The following is a 26,554-nucleotide window of genomic DNA, read 5'->3' on the forward strand; positions in this document are numbered from 1 at the left end:
CTTTCCACAAAGCGAATGTGTTTGAACTTCTGTGTGACTGCTTTAATCATCTGCCAGTGCCAATTGATCTCGTAATAAAACAAAACGATCGTGTTTGACACTTAAGCGCAATAAAGAAGTTGTCCTCTAGATGGCGCAATTACCCCACTGTAGATTCCTTTGAGTCAGTCGGGAAAGAGGAATTTTCAAATTACAAATGTTTGCTGCATAAACTCCTTATAAAATATTGTCTACCAGATTCTCTTTTTATTTGACTATTCATTGTTCTTCTTCTCTTTTTTTTTAATCAACGGGTTAACAATCAACATTTTATTGTGTATATCACAAATTTAAAACGTGTTTGTGTAAAATTGAGATAAAACTATAGGCTATTTAGAACAATACGTTCTGAGCGTGGATGTAAAATGAAAAATGAGAAATCTTGGAATTGTGCCCCAGTGCGCAGTTCCAGACACAATTCGATCAGGTGGTGACTGTCCACTTATGCATTAGTGTTATCACCGCTCATCCAGGGGTTTCCTTCCCACTGAATCAAGGGCTTTCCATCCTCCACGCAGAAAAGAAGGCGAGTTCCCACGCACACCGTAGAGATCTACTGTGCCTCTAGTCACGGACTACTCCTCCGGGTTGAATATTAAATCCCAGGTTCCGGTGTGACATATGAAGCATGCGTATAGACTGACTCCCTCGCTGGATTCAAGACCTGCACACTCGTCATCTCCATCTCCATTCCCCGACAACTGACCGAGAAGGAGAGCCTGCTCTGGATTCTCAGGTGTGTCTTTGCATCGCCGTAAGCATGACAAAATATTAAAACTACGCATCCTCAAACTGAAGCATGTGTGCGGGTCGCGCGTCCGGACAATGACTTGAATGGATGCAACCTTTCATTCACAAGAGAGGGGGGCCGATTATGATCTTTTACGAGAAGCGTCATTTATTGTCTCCTTTTTAATTTGATGGGGGCAGATAGCCAGTTACATACTGAGTCATCTGAATGAAAAATGGCAATTTGTTCAGATCATTGTGCATGCATGACGCTCCTAATTAACCTAAGTGAAGGACCAATTATGTGAATTGTCATTTGATTTCTTTGTTTTAGGGGGAAAATAATGCCTTAAATTATTCTGAAAACAATTATGTTTTAATAGAGCAAATTACAATTCATGAAAACATACATTGGTGCTGAGTGTGAATTTAGCTTGAAGATACATTAGACTGTATGATGTGTTCTATTTTTACACCTCCTAAAATGCATTGTGAACATGACAAGCTGGCCGCCCTCATGCGGTGCTTGCTTCCTGGTTGCAGTCAGATCTGGAATAAGAGAACAGACCCTGGTAAGCCATGTAGGACATTGAGTGGTTTGCGTGCCTTGGGCGTTGCTGCGGGATTTTTAGGAGCTCGATGGAAAACCTCAATGAATCCCTGATATGGACAGGGCACATGTGGACTCCAGTGGGGCCACTGAACAGGTGCTTGTGTCACCTCATTGTTGTGTTGTTGTCTCACTCTGCACCCACGAGTTACTACAATTGTCAAGTGCTGCTGGAGGGTGGCAGAAGGAGCTGGTTCAACCATCTCCCACTCCTCTTACAGACCAGAAACCCAGGGATTAAATGGGGGAGGGGAGAAAAAAAACCCATAATATTCTGTGTGAGGAATATCTGCAGTTGCCTCCTCTCACAAAAACATCTATATGATTGGACAATGATGTGTTTGCTTAGACCACTTTTATTTTTAAAGGCTTGTCAGCACGGACAAAACGGTGCAAGGCAAGCAAAAGGCACGGAAGAACATCATGTTAACATGTAGAGATGTGTATTTAGGGAAAAGATGAAAAATATGGAGGAGTGAAGTAAGTGCTCTGCATGCTAACTGCATTATTTAGAACTGAGGGAATCGAGGCGACCGTTTACAGATTCCAATGTCTTTAACTATGAGCATGACACATCTGAGCTAGATTGGATCCTATGTGATCCATTGACACGGTTTCTAAAACAGAGGCCCATTTTGCATAGCACATGTACATGTACTGCCGTGATCATACACACTGGTGGTCGAACATGCACTCAAACTGTGTTAAATCATTTTGCTCCCTCTCACCCTGCTGTTACCATGGTCACAGTTGGTGAAAGGTGCATGTGTGTTACTCACAATCTCTTGTATTTATACAGTTTGGAACCCAATAATGGGAGCTGTCTATTTTGTGCTAAGACTTCCTTTAGTTTCCCAAGCAACCTTATTCTGCCATTTGCGGTCCGTCTGCAAAGGGGAATGTCTTCATCTTGAAACTCTTGTCAGTGCAGTGGGTGAGAATCAATGCCTTTCTGAAAATGGTGATTAGATCTCATGAAACACTCGGGCGTATTGGAAGAGACTGAAGTAATTAATGAGGCCTTTTTGACCAAGTTCCCCCAAGAGAGCATGAAAGCAAGGAGTTTAGGAAAAGTCCAAGATTAACCTTCGTCATCCCTGGACGTTTATCTGGTTAATTATTCAGTCCAACAGAACCCGTTCCAACTGACCTCTTATTCATTTGGATTTTGGAAAGATATATAATCTGTTCTGTACTAAATGTACAACCAATGTTTTAATATTACTGTACAGTCATTTTAAAAGTGGCATAGACTTTTTACACAATTAGGATTTTTAGGCCGATCCGCGAGTTTGCAAAATAATCTTAATCGATCATTGATTCGATCAGAAGATGGAGCAGTTTATCGATATATTTAAACAACCTTTATAACTAAATGCAATTTAGTCTAATTTTAAAAAGGCTAATTTAAATTAAACAACTTTTATTCTCGAGCCGACTGCCGCTATTTTCAGGGGATCAGCACAGGCCCAGCCCATGACTAGCGAAAACCAACATATAATTGACGGCAATTGAAATGCATGTAAAAAAAAAAAAATAAATAAAAAAAAAAATAAAATTAAAAAGTCAAAAACCACTGATGAACATTAAATATACCACATAATGTCTTCTTTCGCAGAGTTGATCAATGATTGATGTCATTGATGGATCAGGCATCTTAATGTTGCTTTCGAGGATGGTCGGAAGTCGGATATATCCGAGTGGGTTTTTCCCAGTTCCGACCTGAAAACGTTTGAGGCGAAAGTAAATAACCAAAATGGCGGATAGTGATAAATTGATTTTTATTTTGGTCCTCAAAACTCATTTTGACCTCCACAAAATTTGCCTTGTCGCAATTTTGCTTCATTTATTGTTTTTTTTATTTTTTATTTTTTAATCTTCTTTCATAATCATTCCATACAGTTCAGTAGTTCACCGTATAATTTCATGCAGGGAGATAGCGGCATACTGTCACGGACGTTGTGTTATGTGATGTTATGTCGAATATTTATGAATGAAGAAAGCTATCTAGTTTTATATTCGAGTAAATTGTGTTTTACCATTCACGGTCTGTGGTCGCCATTGTAGAGTGACGTCACTTGTAGTCCGCCGGTGAAGTCGGGGTCCTTCTTTTTTTCCGACTTCGCAATGAAATTTCCGAGTTCAAGGGGGCGTTCCTATACACACTTCCTGGTTTGAACTCAGAAAAGTCCGACTTCCGACCATCCTCGAATACAGCATTCGCCGATCACCAATTTTGCATAAAATGCAAAATATCAGATTGGTTTACTGTAAAGTCGAATAATTACCTTCTTAAAACAGTAAAAATCTTAACCATTGATAACAAATGACAACACGTGCGCATTGGAGCTAGCCAGTCTATAGCCAGTGCTAACAGCGAACGTTAGCATGATATACTATCTGAATTCTTTTGTCTTTTCAGCCTCTGTACCTTATCTTGTGCTTGCAGTGAAGCTAAGGTGAAGATGTGTCTTCTTTACGGTGCTGTCTGCCTGGGGTGCCCACGGACAGACTGCCTTTGTCCAAACGGCCTCATTGAACTTGGTCCTTTGTTTAAAAACCGTACCAAAGCTGCAACCACCCTGTGTACTGGAATGCAAGCTTCCAGTTGCACTATTGCACGGGCCTAATTCTGAAGGGACAAATGTGCACTCAACTCAACAATGTTGCAAACAAGTGTTATGCGATTTAGTTCCCAGTGCAATGCCAGTATTAGGCTACAGTACACCTTTGAAAATATTACCAGGTAATTCAGCATTCCACGAATACATGATCCTTGTTTGAGAGGTGATTAATCAGGCTTTCCAATGATATTAATAAATGCAAACACAATGCCAATTGACCTTTCACAAAACCCCAAACTTAAAAATGTAAATGATTGTACCAGAGTATGAAGTCAGTGAATGTTTTTGGAGCAATATAAATGTGATATCGTCCAGATTGATGCGAAAGGGTCTACAGTATGCATGAAGGATATATTCATATTAAAATATGCAGAATAGTGGACTTCACCTGTAAACTTATGACATATGTTTTTTTTTCTGTCTGTGACAGAACAGTTGTTTACTCTGATTGTAACACAAAATGCTACGTGAAAGATGAAAACAAAATAAGTTCAAGTGCCTGTTAGGTTGCTATGTTCACTTTGTGTAAGTCGATGAAACCTCACAGAGCTCCCGGCATGAGACCTAGCATAAACTACCTGCTAGCACGTCAAGTTACCCAGCTAACGTTGATAATGATCAATATAAACTTAGCGAGCTATGTAAGACGTAAAGATATGTAAAAGTACACTGACTTAGCACAGGCTGAAGCAGGTTTATGTCCATCGAGCATCATAATGAACTCGCTGAAAATGGGGAACCACTCGCCAATTTCAGATTGAATGGCCGATGATAATGATATCCTGATAATATACAATAATAAATAATAATAAGTATGACAGTATTAAAGCTGGCTTTTATCTCGTTCAGTTGCTAATTTAGTGATACTTTAGCCTAGACCATTCTAGCTACTTTACAGGCTGTAAAATATCTTGGAGACATTTAGCTGGGGTTGAGGCCATCCACATTGTGTAATTCATTGAAGAAATCACTCCACTTTGTATACGTTGTATGGTAGCTGTGAACTCAACTCAACGCACCTTCCAATAAGAAGCACTTATTGGAATAATTCACAAAATAAAATCTTCAAGCTGTTTAATTGTTGAAGTTGATGTTATTGCAGAAGTGTATATCACACTTGTAGCCCTCGGACTTAATCATTACTCAAGAAAGAGCGCTCCTTTTCAAAAAGTCTGATGATTACAGCTGTAATCACTGGACCCAACAGTGTTGAACCTTTGTCACCAGATCTGTTAACAAATCCCCTGGGACCTTGTACTTGCTTGTCAGCTTCATTGTGTAACAAAAGTAAATCTCTACATCTGATGAAAGAGTTTTCTTTATAATACATTATTAACCATATATCATTATCAACAGAAAAACGAAATGACTTGTGGTTGGCAGGAAATATTGTATAGCGTTTTGCCCACAGACTTGTAAGTGGTGATTTATTGTTATGTTTGACTCTCCCGAGATAAGATGAACGGAAATGAATGACCAGTGCATCAACAGCCACATGTCAAAGGACAACTTGTACCTCTATATTGTATGCGGGGAGGAATAATCATATTGCAAACAGGCTCCAGCTAGAATGTAATTAACTAATTCACTGCCATTGATGGAAAAAGACGTCAAATGACACATTTTTGCTGGGCTGGCAGTGAATGTGTTAATTGGGAGCTCTATGACTGCTCCCACTTTACTTAGACCGGACTAGACACTGCCTTACATATCTTAAACATACAGTATGAATTTGCTGTTTGACTATTTTGGGATGGATTATCATAAAAGTGCTAAGTCACAATTATTTGTTTTACTTAAAATGCACTGTCGTTGATTTTGCAGTAAATGCACAAGTAGTAGGCGGTAGATTGAGGAGATTGCTTTTCCTGAGTCTGCAATTAGGTGCTGATGCAAATTAAGATTGTTTGGCCTTGGCAGAGGTCTTTGCTCTAGTGCCATTCTAATTCGGTGTACTGTACGGTATGTTGTGCTGATTTAAGAATGAAAATAAGCTAGTGCGAATGACTCGGCATGTCTCTTGGACAGGGCGAAGTGCGAAGCACAATTAGCAGCAGGTTAGCTTGTTGGACACTGGATGGTCGTTCCTGTTTGTGCTCCAACGTTGCGGGACTTGGAGCATTGCCTGCACAGTGCAACACTTGTCCATTTGAGAGGTGAGGAGCCCTCACAGATGGTCTTCACAGATGGTGTCCACCAACAAAACTGTCTGAGCTAAACACATTCTGTTGATGCAGCACGCCTAAAAAGACAGACTTCTTTACTGTTTCCCACGCAGAGGGTTGTTCTCACTTAATACCCACTGTGGATGTTTGATTAAGTTCTGAGAATCAGAAAGCTTACACAAATGCCTTTAGAGAGGGGGCGTACACAAAGTGAACAGCACTACTGGTTGAAGTTGTAAATAATTAAGAAATGCTGAGTGATGTTTTCCTAGCGGTGAAAGGCTGCGTGGTGCAATGCACTCTAGTCCAAGTCTACTGTTCTTTATGGGGATGGATGGCGTTGGTGGAGTAAATGCGTGTCCAGCTTTTTCTGACATCTCTATGAAGCGTATGTGTTATAATGTCCTATTGTCTTTTTCTTTTGATTCAGAGAAAATTGGTAAAATGGTGTTTAGGTCATATTATTCATTAAATTATATGAAATGTAAAAGCTAAAAATAAGTGTTCACCCAAAATCATTTTAAAATACAGTCTTTAAACAAACACCATTCAACTTGTCTGCACATAGTCTACTGAATTTTGACAACCTTTTCTCTTTGAACAATACTGAACAACAATGCCAAGCTATGATTAGAACTCCCTTTTCCTTTTAAATTTGATTTATGCTTTTGCTTTGATTGAATCAATTCTATATCCAACAGCTTTTGTCTGCTTGAGCAGCTCTAGACTTGGCACTTGATTTGGTTGTTTACGCAACGATTTTCGATACAGGAATGGATATTTTACGGGCTTCATGGGTTTGGAAAGTGTAACCTATGACTCCAGGTATGAATAATATTTAATCTTAAGAACACTATGGCAGTCTGAAAATGATTCTTACCTTGGTAAGATTTATAAGCAAGTGGCTTACTATAGACATCACTGGTCATCATTTAAAAAAAGTTTTTCTGCATTTCTGCAGTCTCACCAAGTGCTGTCTTGAGAATGTAGTGGACCTGTGCAGTGTTGTATTTGAAATTGTATGTCAACCAATAATTCATTTTGGCAAATTTACACACTTCTTTTTTTTACTTCCATAATATCAAAATTGTTAGGGGTTTTGGACATTATTTATCATAGCATTCATTAATAATAAAAGCAGCTCAACACAACTCAATCATTGTGCTACATGCCTATTAATTACTTAGTTTGCACAAAATTCCCACTAAAAGAATTCATTAGAACAGTTTAACAAAAAAAATCCTTGAATCATGAAAAAAAAAAAAATGTGCGTCCATTTTCAGATGAAATATATATTTAGATAAATTGAAGAAAATATCAACATACCCGTGACAGTATAACTCAGAAAGACAAATGTAGCTCAACTGGTTTCTTGTAAAGTTCTGAAGAATGCACATAGTAGAATAGTTCTTCAATTTCAAATGGCATGTTGCACTTAAACATTATGATTTCTGCATTGAGGTGACCATAAGACTCCTAGTTAGCTTTAACCTGTTGATTGCTCTCACGAAAGTCCTGATGTAATCATGCAGGTACTATGTAAGCGGTAGAGTTAGTTAGTTTGTTTTTGTTTTGTTTTAGCCCAAGACATAACAATAAAGCTAGTGACCTGATAAAAGTTTAAGTAAATGAAACCAATATTGTGAATTTAAACTCATCTAATTAACCTATTTAAGAAATGTCCTTCTTCAAGTATCGCCAGGGGATTCTTGGCCTGGAATAGGAATAGTGTTACAGTGCCATTATAGTCAATATATTGCAGATGGGACACATATTGAGGTGTAATAGATTTTTTTTTTTTTTTTGTATGACTGACATAGTTGCTGTTCTCGTTTTGAAACTTGAAAGTATGTTAAGTAATCAATAGCCTTTGAACTGTTTTATCTATTTTATCTATTCTAATAGTATTTCTTTAGGAAAGATTTTAAATGCTGCGATTGGCTGGCAACCAGTCCAGGGTGTACCCCGCCTACTGCCCAGAACCAGCTGAGATAGGCTCCAGCACCTCCCGCGACCCTTGTGAGGAATAAGCGGTCAAGAAAATGGATGGAAGGAAGATTTTCAATTAGCTAAGTGGTAAACTTTGGACAGTGCAGCAATCTGTTTAGGAAAGTTGACATGTTTTATAGGAAAATCGAACAGAACAATAGTTTTTGCTGGCTTATATGGATTTAGAAACACCAACTAACCTGTATTAACTCATTCACTCCCAGCCATTTTCACTGAAGCAACCCCCTTCGATGCTTTATTGGATTTTGACTGATTTTGCAAGGCCCACAGAATATTTTGTTCTACTGCTATAAAACATGGAACCTACCAAAATAAAGATTAGAGTCTCTTCGTTCATCAGGAAAAACTTACATTTGTATCTGTTTCTATTTTGCAGCAATTAGTATTAGAATACAGCTATGTTTCATCAATTTTCACACTCCTGGTGAAAACAGTCAAAAAGAGCTTGTTGCAACATGCCCCTGGCTGATCTCTTTACTATACTGCCACCTGCGGCCATTTTTTTTTGTAATAACTACCATTGCCATTGTAATAGCTCCCATTTTAAGCCACCTCTTCATGTCAAATGCTGCATCAAAGCCTTCTGTATGCTCTTGCATAAAAACACACACACACAAAAAATGTATGAATACAGTTTTGGAAGTGAAGGACAAAGTATTAAAAACACATTTACACGTTTTTGGGTTTGAATGAGTTAAACTTACTTTCAGCAAGTTTTATAAAGTATCTGAGTAATAGTTTATTGTTTGTGTGCAGAAAGTGGATTAAATCCGTCTTACACTTCAATTGGTTTCCCAACCAAAACCCATCAACTCAACAGTATTTCTGTCCCGGAGAGTCTGAAGCTGTCTTTCCATCCCAGTGTTGTATGCAACTGTGAGATCCGTAATGATCCATGTTGGATCAATCCATCATTGCCCTGCATGCCTCGTTGTCACCCTGCCTACTTTCACACCGCACGTGAACATCTTGTAAAGAAGATGCTGGCTGAACTCTGTTTTTTTACTTTGTGAGGCTGCAGTAATGAGTCATACACCTGCTTTTCGAAGTCACATCACTTTGTGCTGGTAGCTCTTGCAGCATTCAATTTAAGCAACCAAGGAGAGTGCATGACCATGTTTCTAAAAATGGCTGACAGATGCTTTGTGCGTAAAGTGTGCTCAGGGAGTACAGATGTAGATATCTATTGACTATCCTCCTTGGCCCATAAACGCCTTGCTCAACTCATCCCTTTTTCCTCCGTATGAAATTCTATACAGTATGTTGGTTGCCTGGGTGACTTCATGTTTATTTTTTTATTTGAGCATTCATGCTAACAAATTGTGCATTTTGTTGTCTGTAGTGTTTTTTTTTTTGTGATAGATTGACACCGTCTACTAGCATCAGTAAGTCTTTAAAATACAGGTAGTATGAATAAAGAGGATTGCTAGGATACTTTGGAAGACTACCATGGTACCTATATTTCCTGCCACCTGACACACCTACTTACAGTAAATATTTACAGTAGATCCGGCTCTATGTCTGCAACTCTGCATCATTTTGTAACAACAATCATTAAAGAACAAAGTGTGAATTTGAGATGAGGCTGACTCATTACACTTTTAACCTTGACCCGTGTAGTGTCATAACTGCAGATTAGCAAGAATGTGTAACATAAGGTGGAAGCAGTCTATTGTAATCAAGGTTATGTTAGTTAACTAAAACTAATGAAAAAACTCAAACTAAAATAAAAAAAAAACAATTTTGTTAACGAAATAAAATAAAAACGAAAATGCTTCTTAAACAACGAAAACTAACTGAAACTACATTTTATGCTTACAAAACTAACTAGAATTATAGCAAAAATGTCCTTCATTTTAGTATTCGTAATTAATTTTATGTATGAGCCTTTGAGGATGATTTTTAAATGTGATTTTAAGTACATTTATTAGACGTTTGAAAGTGTGTCACACAGACGTGACATTATCTAGCAGCAGCCAATCGAAAAGCACCTTCAGATGACGTCGCTCCCATGGTGTTTTTTAAATATTGCGCACAAGTAATACACATAAAAAAACAAACAAAAAAACAACAACCTAATATTAAAACGAACTAAAACTAAACCAAAACAAAGATTTATTAAATAACTAAAACTAATAAAAACTAACAGAACCATCCTGATATCTAATTAAAGCTAACTAAATTAAAAAAACAAAAAACAAAACAATACTCAAAACGACAAAATGACTCTACTTCTTTCCATTCTCTGTTAGCTTTTGACCATCTTGTTGAATTAGGTTGTTTTATAGTTTAATCTAAACTAGTATAATGTAAATTCACGTGTGTACTATCACAGAACCAGTCAGTTGCTTCCTGAAGACATGATGACCTGTTGGCTGGATGCTGCAGTGGCATCAAAAAAAAAAAAAAAAGCCCACACCCAGTAGTACAGTCCTATTGCTAGTACAGCAAATTTGATGCTATTCCTTCAGTCTCACAGGCAGGGCGATGACAGATCATGGCTCACAAGGTATGATGAGCGCTGATGCACCATCTAGTGCATTAAAGCAATCAGCCGAGTGAGAGAGTGTGTGATCTTACGGCCCTGAAATGATTGCGTGGGAAAAACTGTTGACAGGAGAAAGCTATTGATTTTCCTTTTTCACATTTTCACTGTTCACCCCTTTACTGCGCTCTTGCAGTCATGCACTATCACAATTCTTGACATACAATGCTCCTGAGGATTTTGCTTGCTGCAGCCTGCGGGGCTTAACTGTATGGAGCTACTTGCCCTCAGGACTTACAATGCTGCATCCCACACATGCATCACTTGTCCCAAAAGGCTTTAAAGGGAATCCAACAAGTGAAAGGCCGTCAGAAGTCAAATTTACTTGTATTCTCCGCTTTGTTTTAATGTGTGTAATTAATGCACACTGACATTCATTGTTGGATTTACAAATGCGGGTAATTCCTCAGCAACACGCAGTTTGCTTTATCTTTGGGAATTGCTGAATTCATGACATTCAAGGCTGAATTTCAGTGCAGTACAGGTTGCAATTCCCTTACAGCTACAGTGCATCTGGAAAGTATTCACAGCACTTCATTTTTTCCACATTTTATGACAGCCTTATTCTAAAACGCATTCTTTTTGTTTTCTTAGTTCACACAGTGGTAAAGTCATTTGATTGGACATGATTTGGAAAGGCAAATACTTGTATATATTAACTCATTTGCTCCCCAAAACAGATAAATATGTTCTATTTTAAATAGAGTCCCAAAAACTTCTTTATACGTTTTTTTTTCTTTTTTCTTTTTTCATGCTTGCGCATATAAAAGGCTTTGATGATGCAGGTGGCGATGCTGGTGGCAGCCGGTGGTAGCAGAGTATAAGAAATCAACCAGGACCATGTTGCAACAAGCTGTTTTCCCCACAGTTTTAAACAGATTTGTGAATAATGGTGAAACTTAAGGTTCACACGGCAGGAGAATTAGCCCGATTTTAGCCCCAAATTTCCCCTCTTGACAATCGTAAGGACGCGCCGAGATGCAAGCGATAATCTTAACAGATAATCCTGCCGTGTGTGTTGACACCACACCTGGCGCCTCCCGATATCGGCGCTCTGAAGGACCTCCGACTTGAAATCAGGGATATCCAACATTTTGAATTCTTTTGGCCCTACTTCGCTCCGTCTGCGGTGTGCCCCGAGGACAGACCACCACGCAGCCGGTTGACAGTGACGTGCAGCCAATCAGAAAGCGAGCCGGTGAGGTGGTGAATCCAAATTCAAAACAGCCATGACGCAGCAGAAAGTCCGTGCTCGCGTTATTCTAATCTTTTTATTTTATTTTTTTAATTAATTATTTCACACATTTTTTTTTTTTATACACGCACACACATTGTCCAGGTGGGACGCGAACCTGCGCCACCAGCACCGATAGTGATGTCTCGCCAGTGCCCATTTACACTCTTTTTAAACAACACTTTTTCTTTTTATGCCGCTTTTTCGGCTGAAAACGAGGATCGACATGTTGACTCGGAAGCCACGTTTAATCTCGAGAAGTTTTGCGAGACTTCCCGTCACATTCTTGAATGAACTCTGCTCGTATGGGGTGTGTTGATTGTGCAGTGTGGCCACACACCACACACGGTATGTTCAAAACTGTAACTCCCGTGATTTTTTTCTCTTCACGTATGGTGTCTGACAAAGATTGGAAATCGTCTGACAATTTTAAAATCTTGCCGCGTGAACCAGGCTTTATCTATATTCTAATGCTATTTGCTGAAAAATGGAAACAGATACAAATATACTTTTATTTTCCTGATAAAAGAAGAGACTCCAATTTTTCTTTTTGTTTTATAGCAATAGGACACAATATTATGTGGGCTTTGCAAAATCAGTCAAAATCCAGTAAAACAGCCAGGAGCGAAGGGGATTGCTTCAGTGAAAATGGAGTGAATGAGTTAAGGTCCCCACAGTTTACAGTGCAAAAACAAAGAAAGCACAAGCAAGAATGGGTCTAGGTTCACAACTTTGTGAACAACTGCGTGAGAAAATACTCTGACAGTTTAACGACAACATTTCACAATGTGTAATTGCAAGGAATTTAGAGATATCCTCATCTACATTTCATAATATCATCAAGAGATTCACAGAATCTGGAAAAATCTCTGCACGTAAGGTGGAAGGCCGGATACCAAAACTGAATGTCTGTGACCTTTTTAATCCCTCAAGCAGGACTGCATTAAAAACTGGCATCACTGTGTAATCAAGCAGATGTTTGATGCACGTTTCCGGTGTGTGGATTTGTTTGAAGCATGCAGGTGAATAAAAAAGTGCTTATAAACTGAATCATAGATTTACAGTTTGTCCATTGTGGTGGTCATGAATGTGACGTCCTCAATTATTCAGATTTGACTCATTCCTTTCATCAGTTGTAGCAATTAAATGTATCTGCTGGGTTGCCAATTAGAGCTCTGAATTGTTCTGGCCCATTTAGACCAAATGTCCTCGCTGATGACTGAGCAACCTGTAGTTGCAGTTAAGTTAGTGCAGCATAAACACGTGATTAAAACAATGAAATAGCTAAATGTGCGTACTAGAGGATTTAAATCAGAACTAATCATTCTTTTAATGACTCTTGACTATACTTATTAACCCCCCCCCCATACCCCTTTCACTCACACACTATTAATTTCCACTAATTAGGCACAACAGAGGCCTAACTTCATGATATAACTGTAATCTTTTTTTGGACTCTCATGTTGCATTCATCTGTCTTGTAGAATGTGTTAGGGCTGCCATGACTGACACGGTGATGAGCAGCAGCTCGGATCGCTGGGTGCCCAACGACAGGCAGAGTACCATGCACGCTAGGTGAGCATGATGATCAGCACATGGTGTCATTTGGCTGTACAATAACCAAAGACTAATCCTTTGTTTCCACTTGCATCTTTCAATTGTGTGATCACAGTGATAAAGAACAGTAAGTAGGCACGGCTGCTATCTGTCTCATCTCCCCCTTCACTGTATTTTTCAGCTCAAACTGTAAAGAAGGAAGTTTGTAGGCTAATATGAGAAGTGTATGTTTACTTTACATATACAGTATTTGTATAGCCAAGGCATACAAACATTGAATCTGACGTGTGTTTGCACATGTGTGATTGATTTCATTAATTAAAAATAAATCTACTTTTTCACTCACAGGAGCAATTGGACCATGCAGCCAGGCCCCGGTCCTGGTTCTGCTCCAGAGCTGACAGATGAAGAAAAAGAAATTATAAATGGTGTGATTGCACGAGCTGAGAAAATGGAGGCCATGGAGCAAGAGAGGATTGGGTGAGACACTGAATTTAGCCAGTGCATGCAAATCTGTTCAATCCACTGTGATAATTTTAACTTGAAGTCATTTTAAGCGAGATGTCTTAAGTCAGGTGTGCTTCTGCAGGCGCTTAATAAACCGCCTGGACGACATGAAGAAGACGGTGTGTGGGGATGGACTGTCCCGCTGCGTGCTGTGTGGGGAGCAGCTGGGCACACCTGAGGTCAGCTCAGTGGTGTGTGAGGACTGCAAAAAGGTAAGAGCTGAAATATCTACAAATGGCAGTTTCTATAGGAATCGGTGTGATGTGAATGCTGAGATATCCTACTTGTACGATAAAGCGATACAGTATTACTCAATACTGTAAAAAAATAAATAAATAAAATAAATAAAAAATCTGTTGTTTGAACAAAAATAACTGGCAGCTGTGGTTGCCAGAGAAATTATGTAAAAAAAAACAAACAACTTGTACATTTTACTGATATTTAATGGAGAATATTCAGTAACGGCTTCTAAATTTTACCGGGATTCAATGTACATTAAACAGTACCTGGATGTAAATTTTATAAAACAAAATAGTATAAAAGCAAGATGTTCTTGGTAAATAGTGTTTCATTTTTATTTTTAATGGCCCTGTCATACCTCACAAGGCTCCCAAAGGACTTTGCATTTTGACACTCATCACCTATTGATTACACAGCATCAGGAACAATTAATTATCAATAATAATTAATTATATATTATCATTATCTTGCATGGGTGGAGAGTGGTTACGACGTCCGCCTCACAGTACTTAGGACGCAGGTTCGAGTCCAGGCTCCGGCATTACTGGGTGGAGTTTGCATGTTCTCCCCATGCCTGCGTGGGTCTTCTCCGGGTACTCCGGTCTCCTCCCACATTCCAAAGACATGCATGGCAGGTTAATTGGGCGCTCTGAATTGTCCCTCGGTGTGCTTGTGAGTGTGCATGGTTGTTTGTCTCCGTGTGCCCTGCGATTGGCTGGCGACCAGTTCAGGGTGTTAACCGCCTACTGCCGGAAGCCAGCTGGGATAGGCTCCAGGACTGTTGAATCTACAAGTTTTAAAAGTTTACAGTTTTAGGATCTATAATATACAAGTTGTTCTGTCAAGATGTTTATATTTGCACAGTGTTTTTATTGTATTTATTTATTCATTTATTTATTTATTCATTTATTTATTTTACAAAATTATTCTGGTAACCACAGCTTTTAATTTTATTTTATTTTTTTAAGTGTACTAATAATTTAATAATTAGGTCACAGTATATCAATTTTAAATGAACATAAAACATTTAGTTTAACCTTTTATATTCACATGGTTTTACTATATATCTAAATATTCTTATCTGTAATATAACTTTGGAAAATGTATATTTCTTTTGGCAGTGGCATAAATAAAATCTACCAAAGAACTTACTGACAAAAAAGTTATTCTAACACGGCTATGATGTGATTTTAATTGTATTGTTTAATTGTACAATTTATCTGTGTTTAAATTATTATAGTAATTTGTGAACTCTCCCAAAAATGTGACTTTTTTTTTCTTTTTTTTTTACTGTCAAATCAACAGTTGTTTGGTTCAGAATTTTCCAACAGATTAATGTAAATTGCACAATGCTTCATTGTTTTTGTATATACAGTTTTTTAATGTCACGATTTTACATAAATTCTCTATTAATTCTACAGACATTTTTTCTCACAGTGAACACATCAGAGAAATCCCCAGACGCACTCTGCCCTCTTGGGGTGAGAGCCGCACTGGGATGACACCAGAGCAACCTCATTTGTCATTCACTAAGTGCTGGCACAGCATCATTGCAGCAATGATACTGCACAATGCTTGCCTCTCAATATCTCCACACAAATGAAAATTTGTGACTCCAGACCTTTTGAGCAAAACTTCATACAGCTCTGTTTGTTTTAAGACAACATGTCATAATCATATAATTGTATAAATGCTAAAAAATGTCAAGGAGTTGGACATTTGTGTTTTCCCATTCCATAGAATATGTGTACTAAGTGTGGTACCCAGTGCAGCAGCAGGCCACGTGCTGTGTGGCTGTGCAAAATCTGCAGAGAACAGCGAGAGGTGAGTGCTTTGTGCTAGGAAATGGAGAACTTTCCATTACGAGACCCATAACAGTTTTTTTTTTTTTTTTCCCCAGGTATGGAAGAGGTCTGGTGCCTGGTTCTTTAAAGGATTTCCCAAACAATTCCTTCCTGCACCCATGCCTTTATCTAAACCGAAAGACCAACGTGCCCAGGAAGCAACCTCCAAACCAAGGGAGGGAGCAACTCAGAATCAACAACCTGGTGCGTGCAATGGGGCTTGGGGTACTTGTAAAGCTTGTCACACATATTCTCAAGTGCGCATTCTCTCTCAGGTCAGAGTCAGCCTCCTGCAACTGACAACCAGGTTTCAGGCAAGTTATCAACCACTGATTGCATGTCTTTTTTTTTTTTTTTTTTGCTCTACGTTTTCATTTTCAAAGGATTTGTTTCACTAAAATACTTTAGTGCAGTGGTCCTTAACCTTGTTGGAGGTATTGAAACCCACCGTTTCCCTATATGCAGTCATCGAACCCTTCTTTATTGATTTTTTTTTTTCTTTCAAATCCAAGACATAGGTAGGATTTATTAGTGAAGGAAATGAACGTAGCTTTTTACCGAATTTGACTCTCTTCACCTTGAATTCAAAGCGTTGTGTTCTAGTATTCCTCATTGCCATGCAGGTTATGGATTCCTTTAGTTTTGCTAGCTAGCTAGTTGTGCTGGACTAGAGTTGCTCTACTTGGCGTTGCAAATCATGCAGTTAGGACAATGACTCGCATCTTTGAACTCAATTTTTATAGAACACTTTAAAACAGTGCTTCTCAAATAGTGGGGCGGGACCCCCCAGGGCGGCGCAAGGCTCCATCACCGGGGGCGCGTTTGACCTCGGGGAACGTGCTTTTTTATTTTTTTATTGTGATGGTTTTTACTGTCCTAGAATAAAGTGCAATTGCACCTCCACTACATTAGGGGGCAGTGGCGCTCTCATTATTGGCAGAGTGTACGCAGGGAGGATTTACTCGGTGGCGTAGGGGTTTTGTTTGCACTGAGCCTGCACGCTTTGTACACAACAAAAAAATCATCACAAATTATTTTATATATTTTTGTTTTGCAGGTTAATGTTGTTTTTTTAATATTGTGCTCATGAGTTAATGTTGGTGATCAGTTTGAATGCATTATTATTTGATTTTATGTAATTTTATTTTTCCGTATCATATGGTTTGACATGGTCAGTCAAAAAATGTTTATTGTTTAATTAAGGATTTATTTTTATTTTTGAATTTCAGTTGCACTTTAAATCTTTTCTGTTACAGTTAATAAAGCTATTATTTATTGTAAGTTGGTCCACATTTCTTTCTTTTTTTATTCTCTTATACGTTAATACAGATACAGTGTTATGCAGAGGTGTGCTTATACCAATTTTATAGACAAATGATACTATTTATAGTCGCGGGGGTGGGGGTGGGGGGGGGTGAGATGTTTTCTTCTTACTGGGGGGGCACGACAGAACATAATTGAAAAGCACTGCTTTAAAACAACCACCACTGTTTTCTTAAGATGGAACCCAGGGGCAGCAGATACAATGAAAACAGCAGAGGCCTCAGAATTGAGCCCTGTGGAACACCATACATTCCATTATATAATATATTGCACATATTTGTCCAATGTCTTTCTTTTTTTGCTCAACGTTGTTGGTATTAAAGGATTTTACAGCAATAAAGAAATCACACTTCGAGCTGAAAGTCGACTATTGAGCGCACCAAATTCTCTGCAGCACAGATAGGCCAATGTATTATGTAGCGTGATCAATGATGGCCAAGCGGGGCATATCATAATGAAACATTTGAGTCAGTTAGAAAACCACTACTTTGGTGTGTTAGAACAGACTTGATTTAATCATTTTATGATTGTCTGTGCTATGGCAAGACCATTCTTGAAGCCTAAAGAAATGTCATGTTCCTCCACTATCATTTTATTTTTATTTTTTTATTTTTTTATAAATTCAACCAATGGGAAGATGTTATTAAAGTAATAGTTTGTTATTTTGGTGTATGAAGACATCTTGCGACACTTTAGCTTACGCCTCGTCAAAGTACAGTGGTCGAGATCATTCTGCTTCAGTTCAAAATCTACATTTTTTAACCTTAAATGTAATCTTGTCATACCACTTACTCAATATTCTCTGTTTTTATCCTGTTTGAGAAAATACTTGGGACTTGATCTTTTTCTTGTTTATTGTAAAAAAACTACCCTGCTGGACATGAACCGGAGCAAATTTGAGGATTACCAACAGCTAATGACACTTATGTCCAAATTTAATTATAAATGCCTTCACTTACTTGTCACTTTGCTATTCCAGAGATACTCAGAGATACCCTTCAAAACTGTCTTATAATATTGATGACAAGTTCAGTAGATGCTGGAACAGTTGGTCAGACGTGTTGGTCAACGTCACTTGATGACTCTCAACTATGATTTCTTATAATAAACAATAATTTAACATGGTATAAATATTTAAACAAATAAGGTTGCACATCTGTCTCACAGATGTGAGACAGATGTGACAGTTCAGAGGTCATAGGTTTAAAGACAAGCTCCGTCCTTCCTGTGTACCATCTTCTACATACATAAACACTCTTCTGAATTCAGGACTTCACTTATGAGTGGTTATCTGGGTTACTGTTTCCTATTTATCATCTTTAACAAGTTTGACATCTTGTACTAACCTCAATGCATTTTCACCCTGAGTGCTGCTCAGTTCTTACACATGGGTCAATTTGTCACATGACTTCCTGATAATAGAAAGGCAATGAACTGTAGTGGTTCCATGTATGTACCCGAGTTGACTGCTGCAGCTTGTTGTAAAGAATGTAGGTCAATGCCTTTGAACAAAAAGCTGCAACATCAAAAGTATCCAGAGAGACTGGGGAGTTATTACATATTCTGCTGCAGTCTCAAGTGCGAATATACATCTCACGTCTCCCTCATGAATAGTGTGTTGACTGTATTATGCTTATTTTTAGGAGCAGAGCTCAAGAGCCGAGCTGGTTACCCACCTGTGGCCCCAAAGCCATCAGTTGTGCGCATGGCCACGGGCGGTGCTGGCCCTGAAGAGGTAGAGCAGGGAAGCCCGGTGGTGATGAAGAGGATGGTGCCCGTTCAAAGCTCCAGACCGCAGCCTGTTGTGACGCCCTCGATGACTCCGCAGGGTGAGGGCCCTATTCTGTTATGCACGCCCTAATTAACAGTCCTCAATTTGAACCAAAATCTATCTCCTGCATGTGTGTTTGTAGGTCAGGTGGGACGTGAAGGCGGTGCTTACTCTTCTGGTGCAGTCCCTTCAGAACAGAGAGCACCTCCTGCTGTACGAGAGGACAGAAGGCAGCCCGCCCCTTACAGTGCTCCTCCTGCCCGACATCAACCTCCCCCCGCAGGGGAGGATGAGGATGCCAATGACTATGATTCTGATGAAGCCAGTGAGTACATCACATGCGGCTTATTTTCAATGGGGAAATACTAACTGGTGTTCTTTTGGTTCACCAGGGAGAATTTTTTTGTCACTAATTTCAGATAAAGTCACTCACTTGATTAATTTCTTTCAAATTGCTGGCTCAGTTTTGAAGTTTAGAAAAAAAACATTAAGCACATGGTAATGGGAATTTACATTTTAGACTATGTGGGAGCTGTTTAACACATTCACTGCCAGCCCAGCAAAAATGCATTATTTGACGTCTTTTTCCGTCAATTGCAGTCAATGAGTTAAGATGAGATGTAACCAAAATTGACGGATTTTTAAGCAAAATTTGCCTTAAAAAAGAAAAAGGGAAAAAAGGATGCTGCAATATAATCACAATATATATTGGCACATTGTGTTTAAAACATTCACTGCCAGCCCAGCAAAAATGCATTATTTGACGTCTTTTTCCATCAATGGCAGTCAATGAGTTAATTTGGGTCATTCTGCAAAGGAGCAGACATAAAAGTATTTTTCTGGTAGCATCCATTTAGCAGGGTAGACTATGATGGCTGAAATAAGCACCACATGGTATCCAAGCAGGAAAAGCTATACAAAACAAATAGCTCAAAGGAAATTGTAAATGCCAAAGACCATACATATGTAACTAAACATGTCATGAAACTATTGCTTTAGAAGAGATTCATATTAGAAAGTTTGATGTGATTATTCTCCATAAGGGTAGGACGAAGCTTTCGCTCAAACTTCCATTCAAAATCAAATTAATACTCTTACCTTAAAGGAACAGTTCGGATTTTTTAACATGATTCTCAATTTCATCCTCACCTCCAGTGTGTGCGATCAGCACTGACTTACCCCTGACAGCGTTCTGTGACGTGAGTTCCGGTGTTGGTCGAGAGGACAGTAGTCCGCCAAGTTGACTTGTGTCACGGAAATAAAGCGTTTTTCTTCTAAAAACAATTCGCGCAGTGATACAAACGAACAGAAAAATAGGGCTCGGCGGTAACGGCGGCTGACTTTTTTCAGAAGGGAGTTTAGTGACGCAAATGTATCACTATTTTGAACACTAATTGTTTTTAGAAGATAAACGCTTTATTTTCGTGACCCAAGTCAACTTCCCGAACTACTGTCCTCTCGACCAACACCGGACCAGAACTCGTGTCACAGAATGCTGTCAGGGGTAAGTAGGTGCTGATCGCACACACTGGAGGTGAGGATAAAATAGAGATTCATGTCAAAAAATCCGAACTGTTCCTTTGAAGGCACGGTCTTCCGTTTTCACTCAGAAAAATGCACTGTATAAATACACGATTTATAGCCATGAACTCCTTCTCAATCTACACCTCTCGGCTTCTGTTAATGTGTGGGTGGTGAGTTTTTCCTAAACCCCCATCCTCCCAGCCTGTATTTTGCCATTTTGTGTTTGTTTTGTCAACAGTGGGACGTTTCTGTGGACAGACAGTTTTTTGATTTTTTTACTCACTCACTCACTCACTCACTCACTCAGTGAGTGAAAAAAAATCAGTGTGTGCTGTCAAGTTGCCACGGGAGTGACGTCTTGCAGCTGACAAATTCGCCCGGCCCCGTCTGCGACACGCCCCCCGCCACCCCCCGCTCTGCAATTGGCTGGAGGTGTAAACAACTGTCTGTCCACAGAAATGTCCCGCTGTTGACAAAACAAACACAAAATGGCAAAATACAGGCTGGGTTTAGGAAAAAATCACCACCACACATTAACAGAAGCCCAGAGGTGTAGATTGAGAAGGAGTTCATGCCTATAAATCCTGTATTTATATACTGCATTTTCCTGAGTGAAAATGGAAGACCGTGCCTTTAATTATTTATAAAACCCACTCCCTGTCTGTATTCCCTTATCAATCAATCAGTTGATAAATTGATAGTTTTGTCTTATCCCAGAAGGGCTATTGATTCTGCAACAGAGGCCACAAAAACATTTAGAATACAGAAAATGTATGTGCTGTAATTACAAACCTGGCACCAAACGATAAAACAAACTATGAATTGTGCTGACTTCTCTTGGTCTCTTTCAGCCACTCTGGGATCTCTGGAGTTCAGTCTGATGTATGACCAGGAAAGCAACAGCCTTCACTGTAGCATCCTCAAGGCAAAGGTACGGACAATTCTACCTATATTTAAGGCCGTTGTGTTAATAAGGAATTAAACAGACTTGCTTACAATGCGATCAAATTAAAATGCAAACCATTAAGTTTGTCATTTGACTAACTACTAATAAATGTAAAAATGAAGCTCAGAAAAAACAGATGCTGTTGTCTTATGTGTTTGTGAGAGAGTTATAAATTACAGAAATATATTTTAGCACTGTAATATTCGAAATATTAACTCAATTTATTTGAACGCAACATATCTCCTCAAGTTCTTTATAAACATTCTTTGCATTTGATTTTGACATAATTTCTCCTTTTCATCCCCAGGGCTTGAAACCCATGGATTCAAATGGACTGGCAGATCCGTATGTCAAGCTTCATCTGCTGCCAGGGGCTAGCAAGGTTGAATTTAAAAAACAAAAACACACACACACATTTCTTAAAAACTATGCACAGTATTGTATGTCAATCCAAATGAGGAAAGAAAATTAAGGGAGTGACTGAGTTTCTGGCAAAGTTTCTGGTCAGCTCAAGCCTGACTCCTTGTGGTTAGGAAGAAACAAAATCATTAAAAATATGTAGTCATGAATATGGCTGCTGTTGCCAATATAGGCACGTCATAGATGAGCCAAACATGAGCTCTTGCACCCTTTATGTGTCCTGCTCTGATTTTAATAATACATTTATTTATGTTCTCTTCATTAACAGTCAACAAAGCTGCGCACAAAAACCTTGAGGAACACTCGCAACCCTGCGTGGAATGAGACACTCACCTATCACGGCCTAACGGATGATGACATGCAGCGCAAGACGCTCAGGTGGGTACAGCAAGTAGTCCCACTCGGATTAACTGAACTCATATTGCGCAGCCAGTCTGTTCTCGATGGCGTCCTCATGTGCTGTCCTGGCACTGGCTTTGCACAGGTTGTCTGTCTGTGATGAGGACAAGTTTGGCCACAATGAGTTCATTGGGGAGACCCGAGTGGCGCTGAAGAAACTGAAGCTGAATCAGAAGAGAAATTTCAACGTGTGTCTGGAGAGAGTTGTTCCGGTGAGTGACGATGACTTACTTTCTCTCCCCTTCTGAATTCCGAACTGAACCACTGATGTGATGTCTTCCTCACAGACAAAGAGAACAGCCACAGCCGGTGGTACTCGAGGCATTGCGCTCTATGAAGATGAGGTGTCCCTCTGTTTCATTCCCCCAACAGTTTTCTTATAAAGCCGATTATTTATGTGCACTTTTCCTCTTGCTTTTTTGTTCTAGTCTGGAAAAGATGGCGGAGAGGTAGAGGAACGTGGTCGCGTTCTTATCTCCCTCATGTACAACACCCAGCTGAACCGCCTCCTTGTGGGCGTGGTACGCTGTGTTCATTTGGCTGCCATGGATGCTAATGGATATTCTGACCCCTATGTCAAAATGTAAGTGAAAGAGTATAACATGCCAAAAAAATCGATTCTCATTTAGTATGATTCAGAATCAATTTTAAATGTGCCCAAATCGATTTTATTTAAATTATTTTATACTGTCTTGCTGTTGTTTGTGTGTGCCTTTATTGGGAGTGCTGTTCATGTTGTACACGATTTGGCCACTTAGGGGCAGTGTGGTTCCGCGCTTTCTGATACACTGCTAAGTTGTAGCCACAATAGGGAGTAGAAGAAAAACGTCACGATCAAATTATGCCAATAAAAGTAGTTTTTTGGCAGAGTAGGAAGAGCATATGCCGGTTCCTGAAGCATTTCTTTATGAATAGCCGTTCTTTTGAGTAATAAAAGTGCCATGAGTAGCATGCTAATTAGCATTAGCGAGTCAGACTGAAGTAGACCATGACGATTCTTTGCACATCGATAAAATGAAGCAAAAATCATTGCCAAGCAAATCATTTAAAATCGAAAACGATTCTGAATCGAATCGCAGACCCAATAATTGGAATCGAATCGAATCGTGAGACAGTCAAAGATTCCCACCTCTATTAAATATGGCGATGCTTAAATGGGTCCAATTGGATTCATCAACAATGGCTGGTGGCTAGTCGAGGCTGCTCACTACCTCCCACCCAAAGTCAGTTGGGGTAGTCTCAAACACACACGCAAACGATAAGGAAAAAGGTTGTGTTTAAGCAATAAACATATCTACAGGCGTTAAAGTATTTAATAAATGTTTGCGTATGACATTCAAAATATTTTTTCATGTCAAATTACTGTGTGTGTTTTTTTTTAAATTTTTTATCATTTTAATTTATGCAAGTAATTAACTGATTAGAAAAACAGGAGGATGCGAGTGTGCAGTGGATCAAATAATGTTGAAGATGTCCTCATAACAATAAATGTCAAAAGAATTACCATATAACAGGTGCTCTTCAGATTTGGCAGGCAAAAAATGTTGATAAAAAGCCTTTTTAATTGATTAATCATGATAAATCAAAATTCTAAGATGTGGTTAATTTGATTAAAACATTTAATTGTTTGACAGCATTAGTAAATATGCAATTTACCACAGCTGTATTGTTTTGAAATAGCTTTATATTTTTTGGAATTGCTTGAATTTGATGTTGGTGAAGGTGCTTTTAACTTGCTTTTATAATTCACAGAGTTCTGAAACCTGACATGGGGAAGAAGGGCAAGTGCAAAACTCAGATCAAGAAAAGGACTTTAAACCCAGAGTTTAATGAGGTTTGTAAGAATTTTTGGCAAAATACAAATTAAAAATAAAAATAAAAATCCCAGCCATATGACTACAGACCACTTCTTGAATGTTACAAATACCATATTTGGAAATGTATTTTTTTTTAATTCCATTTCAGGAATTCAGCTTTGATATTAAACACAGTGAACTGGCTAAGAAGACTTTAGATGTCTCCGTGTGGGATTATGATATTGGCAAGTCCAATGACTACATTGGTAAATATTTGATCAGGATTGCCTTGACAAAATCTAATGAAAACTAAAAAATTGAGCTGTCGCATTACAGCCGACTTTCATTCCATCCCTCCAGGTGGCTGTCAGCTGGGCATCACTGCCAAAGGAGAAAGGCTAAAACACTGGTATGAGTGTTTGAAGAACAAAGACAAGAGGATTGAGCGCTGGCACACCTTGTTGAATGAGAATCATACCGCTAGTGATTAACTACCTGTTACAAACACAGCATGAGCTAGAACACCCTCACCCTCTTGGTCTGCATTTACGTCTCTGTGCACCTTTTATGTATTGCCTTGTTTAGTTTAGTATTATTTCACCACCTGACACAGGCACTGCTCTTGTGCCTACACTGTTTTTTTCCCTTTTCTCTCCATTTACTTACGTAATCCTCTTCTGAGAGATACACTATATACACAAAAGTAACCAGACACACTTCAATCAATCCCTTATCAGATTTTTCATCTTACAAGACCTTTCAGACAATTCTATACTTCCAACTTTGTAGGAACAGTTGGGGAACGGCCATTTTCCGCTCCAGCATGGCTGTGCTCCAGTGCACAATGCAAGGTCCATAAGTGCACGGTTGGATAAGTTTTGTGTGGAATAACTTGCACAAAACCCCAACCTCAATCCCATCAAACACTTTTGGGAACAGAGATAACGAGCCGTTAGGCCCTCTCTCAGATCCAACATTAGTGATCTTTGATCTCACACATATATTTTTGGAGGAATAGACAAAAACATCTGACAGTGACAGACAACCTCCATTTTTACTAGAAGAGTGGAAGTTGTTATCGCTTCAAAGTAGGAATTAATTATATTGTCTTTAATGTTCATTTAGGTGCAATGATAATAATACAGTCAGTACTTGTTCTCTATAGTGTGCCATGTTTAACATAAAGACTATTTATTTATTTATTTATTTATTAAAAACAAACTCCAGGGTAAAAAGAAAAATCTCAGTCCACACTTGTGGCCTTTGTTTCCCCCCCAAAATGCATTTGCTGGAGTAAAGCGCATGCTAAATAAAAAAAAAATTAAAAAAAAAAGTGCACCATAAAGCCCAAACTATATATATCCTAAAGCCAACAAAAAAAAGCATGGCAAATCGAGGAAAATATGAATCATACATGTGGTCTAACAGTATAGCTAAATTTAAACAGTTTTCAGTGACCTTCTGCACAACATGGATGAAATAATAGACTGAAAAATATTTGCATCTTTTAGCCAGCGATTTAATTCATGTATCCAAGACATATAGACAAACAGTTGCACAATACAGCAGTATGTTCAGCCTTCGACATTGTTTGCGTCATAGGCATTGAAAAAGAAAAGCAATATGTTGTAGCACCAGAGGTCACAATCATTACTGAGGATCCTAAAAGCAGAGAGCTTTCGCCTGAACATTCACCACAATGTCTAGCATATTAGTTTTGATATCTGGTGTGATGTCGTCACACCCGACTATAACACTTGAATTATACGAGCATGCCAAACCACTGACGCGTGAGACAACACTGAACATAATGCATATAATCATGACGAAATGTTTACATACTGATACATTGCTCAGGTTAGGATAGAAATATGACATAGATGACTCATGAGTATTTGGATCCACCAATTGATGTTAATTTGTGGTTTGATTAGAGCACACCAAGATAAATGTTAGGTGTACGTGTGGTTATTTAATCCGTGAAATTTCAGTTTGTGGTAATTAACACTTAAGACAGCTTTTCTATGTCAAAGTTTTACACTGAATGCACACGGTGAGCGTTCACTTCTTAACAAATTAGTCAGGAAGAAAAGGTGGACAACTGTTTTTGTCATAAGTGTGTGCAGCCTTACCTGCATGCACTGTGCTTGTGACTCTCATGTGCCTGCGGCAGTCGTGGCCCACTCTTAACCCCAACACACCGTTTGCACAACGCAGGGTTATTCTGCCACTCCCTCCCAATTCATGGCTTTGGCGCGTAATCAATAATCA

The 26,554-nt window shown here is 38.9% G+C and overlaps 1 protein-coding gene across 3 annotated transcripts; it reads left to right on the forward strand.

The window, feature by feature from the left end:
* The first annotated feature begins 527 nt into the window (after window positions 1–527).
* Window positions 528–24,995, forward strand: LOC144019515 (rabphilin-3A-like). Of its 3 annotated transcripts, XM_077522634.1 has the most exons (19): window positions 528–775; window positions 13,441–13,531; window positions 13,629–13,640; window positions 13,862–13,993; window positions 14,103–14,232; window positions 16,001–16,084; window positions 16,161–16,308; window positions 16,380–16,418; window positions 19,071–19,256; window positions 19,341–19,523; window positions 21,574–21,653; window positions 21,976–22,050; window positions 22,357–22,466; window positions 22,573–22,699; window positions 22,775–22,831; window positions 22,916–23,070; window positions 24,240–24,321; window positions 24,453–24,549; window positions 24,644–24,995. In XM_077522634.1, exons 2-19 carry the CDS (start codon window positions 13,458–13,460, stop codon window positions 24,772–24,774), a joined length of 1,902 nt encoding a protein of 633 aa, XP_077378760.1. In that variant the 5' UTR covers window positions 528–775; window positions 13,441–13,457; the 3' UTR covers window positions 24,775–24,995. The 3 variants fall into 3 exon arrangements, with proteins under 3 accessions (XP_077378760.1, XP_077378762.1, XP_077378761.1); XM_077522636.1 differs by lacking the exon at window positions 16,380–16,418; XM_077522635.1 differs by lacking the exon at window positions 13,629–13,640.
* Window positions 24,996–26,554: the final 1,559 nt, after the last annotated feature.

The sequence above is a fragment of the Festucalex cinctus genome, chromosome 5, assembly GCF_051991245.1.
Source record: "Festucalex cinctus isolate MCC-2025b chromosome 5, RoL_Fcin_1.0, whole genome shotgun sequence".
NCBI lineage: Eukaryota > Metazoa > Chordata > Actinopteri > Syngnathiformes > Syngnathidae > Festucalex > Festucalex cinctus.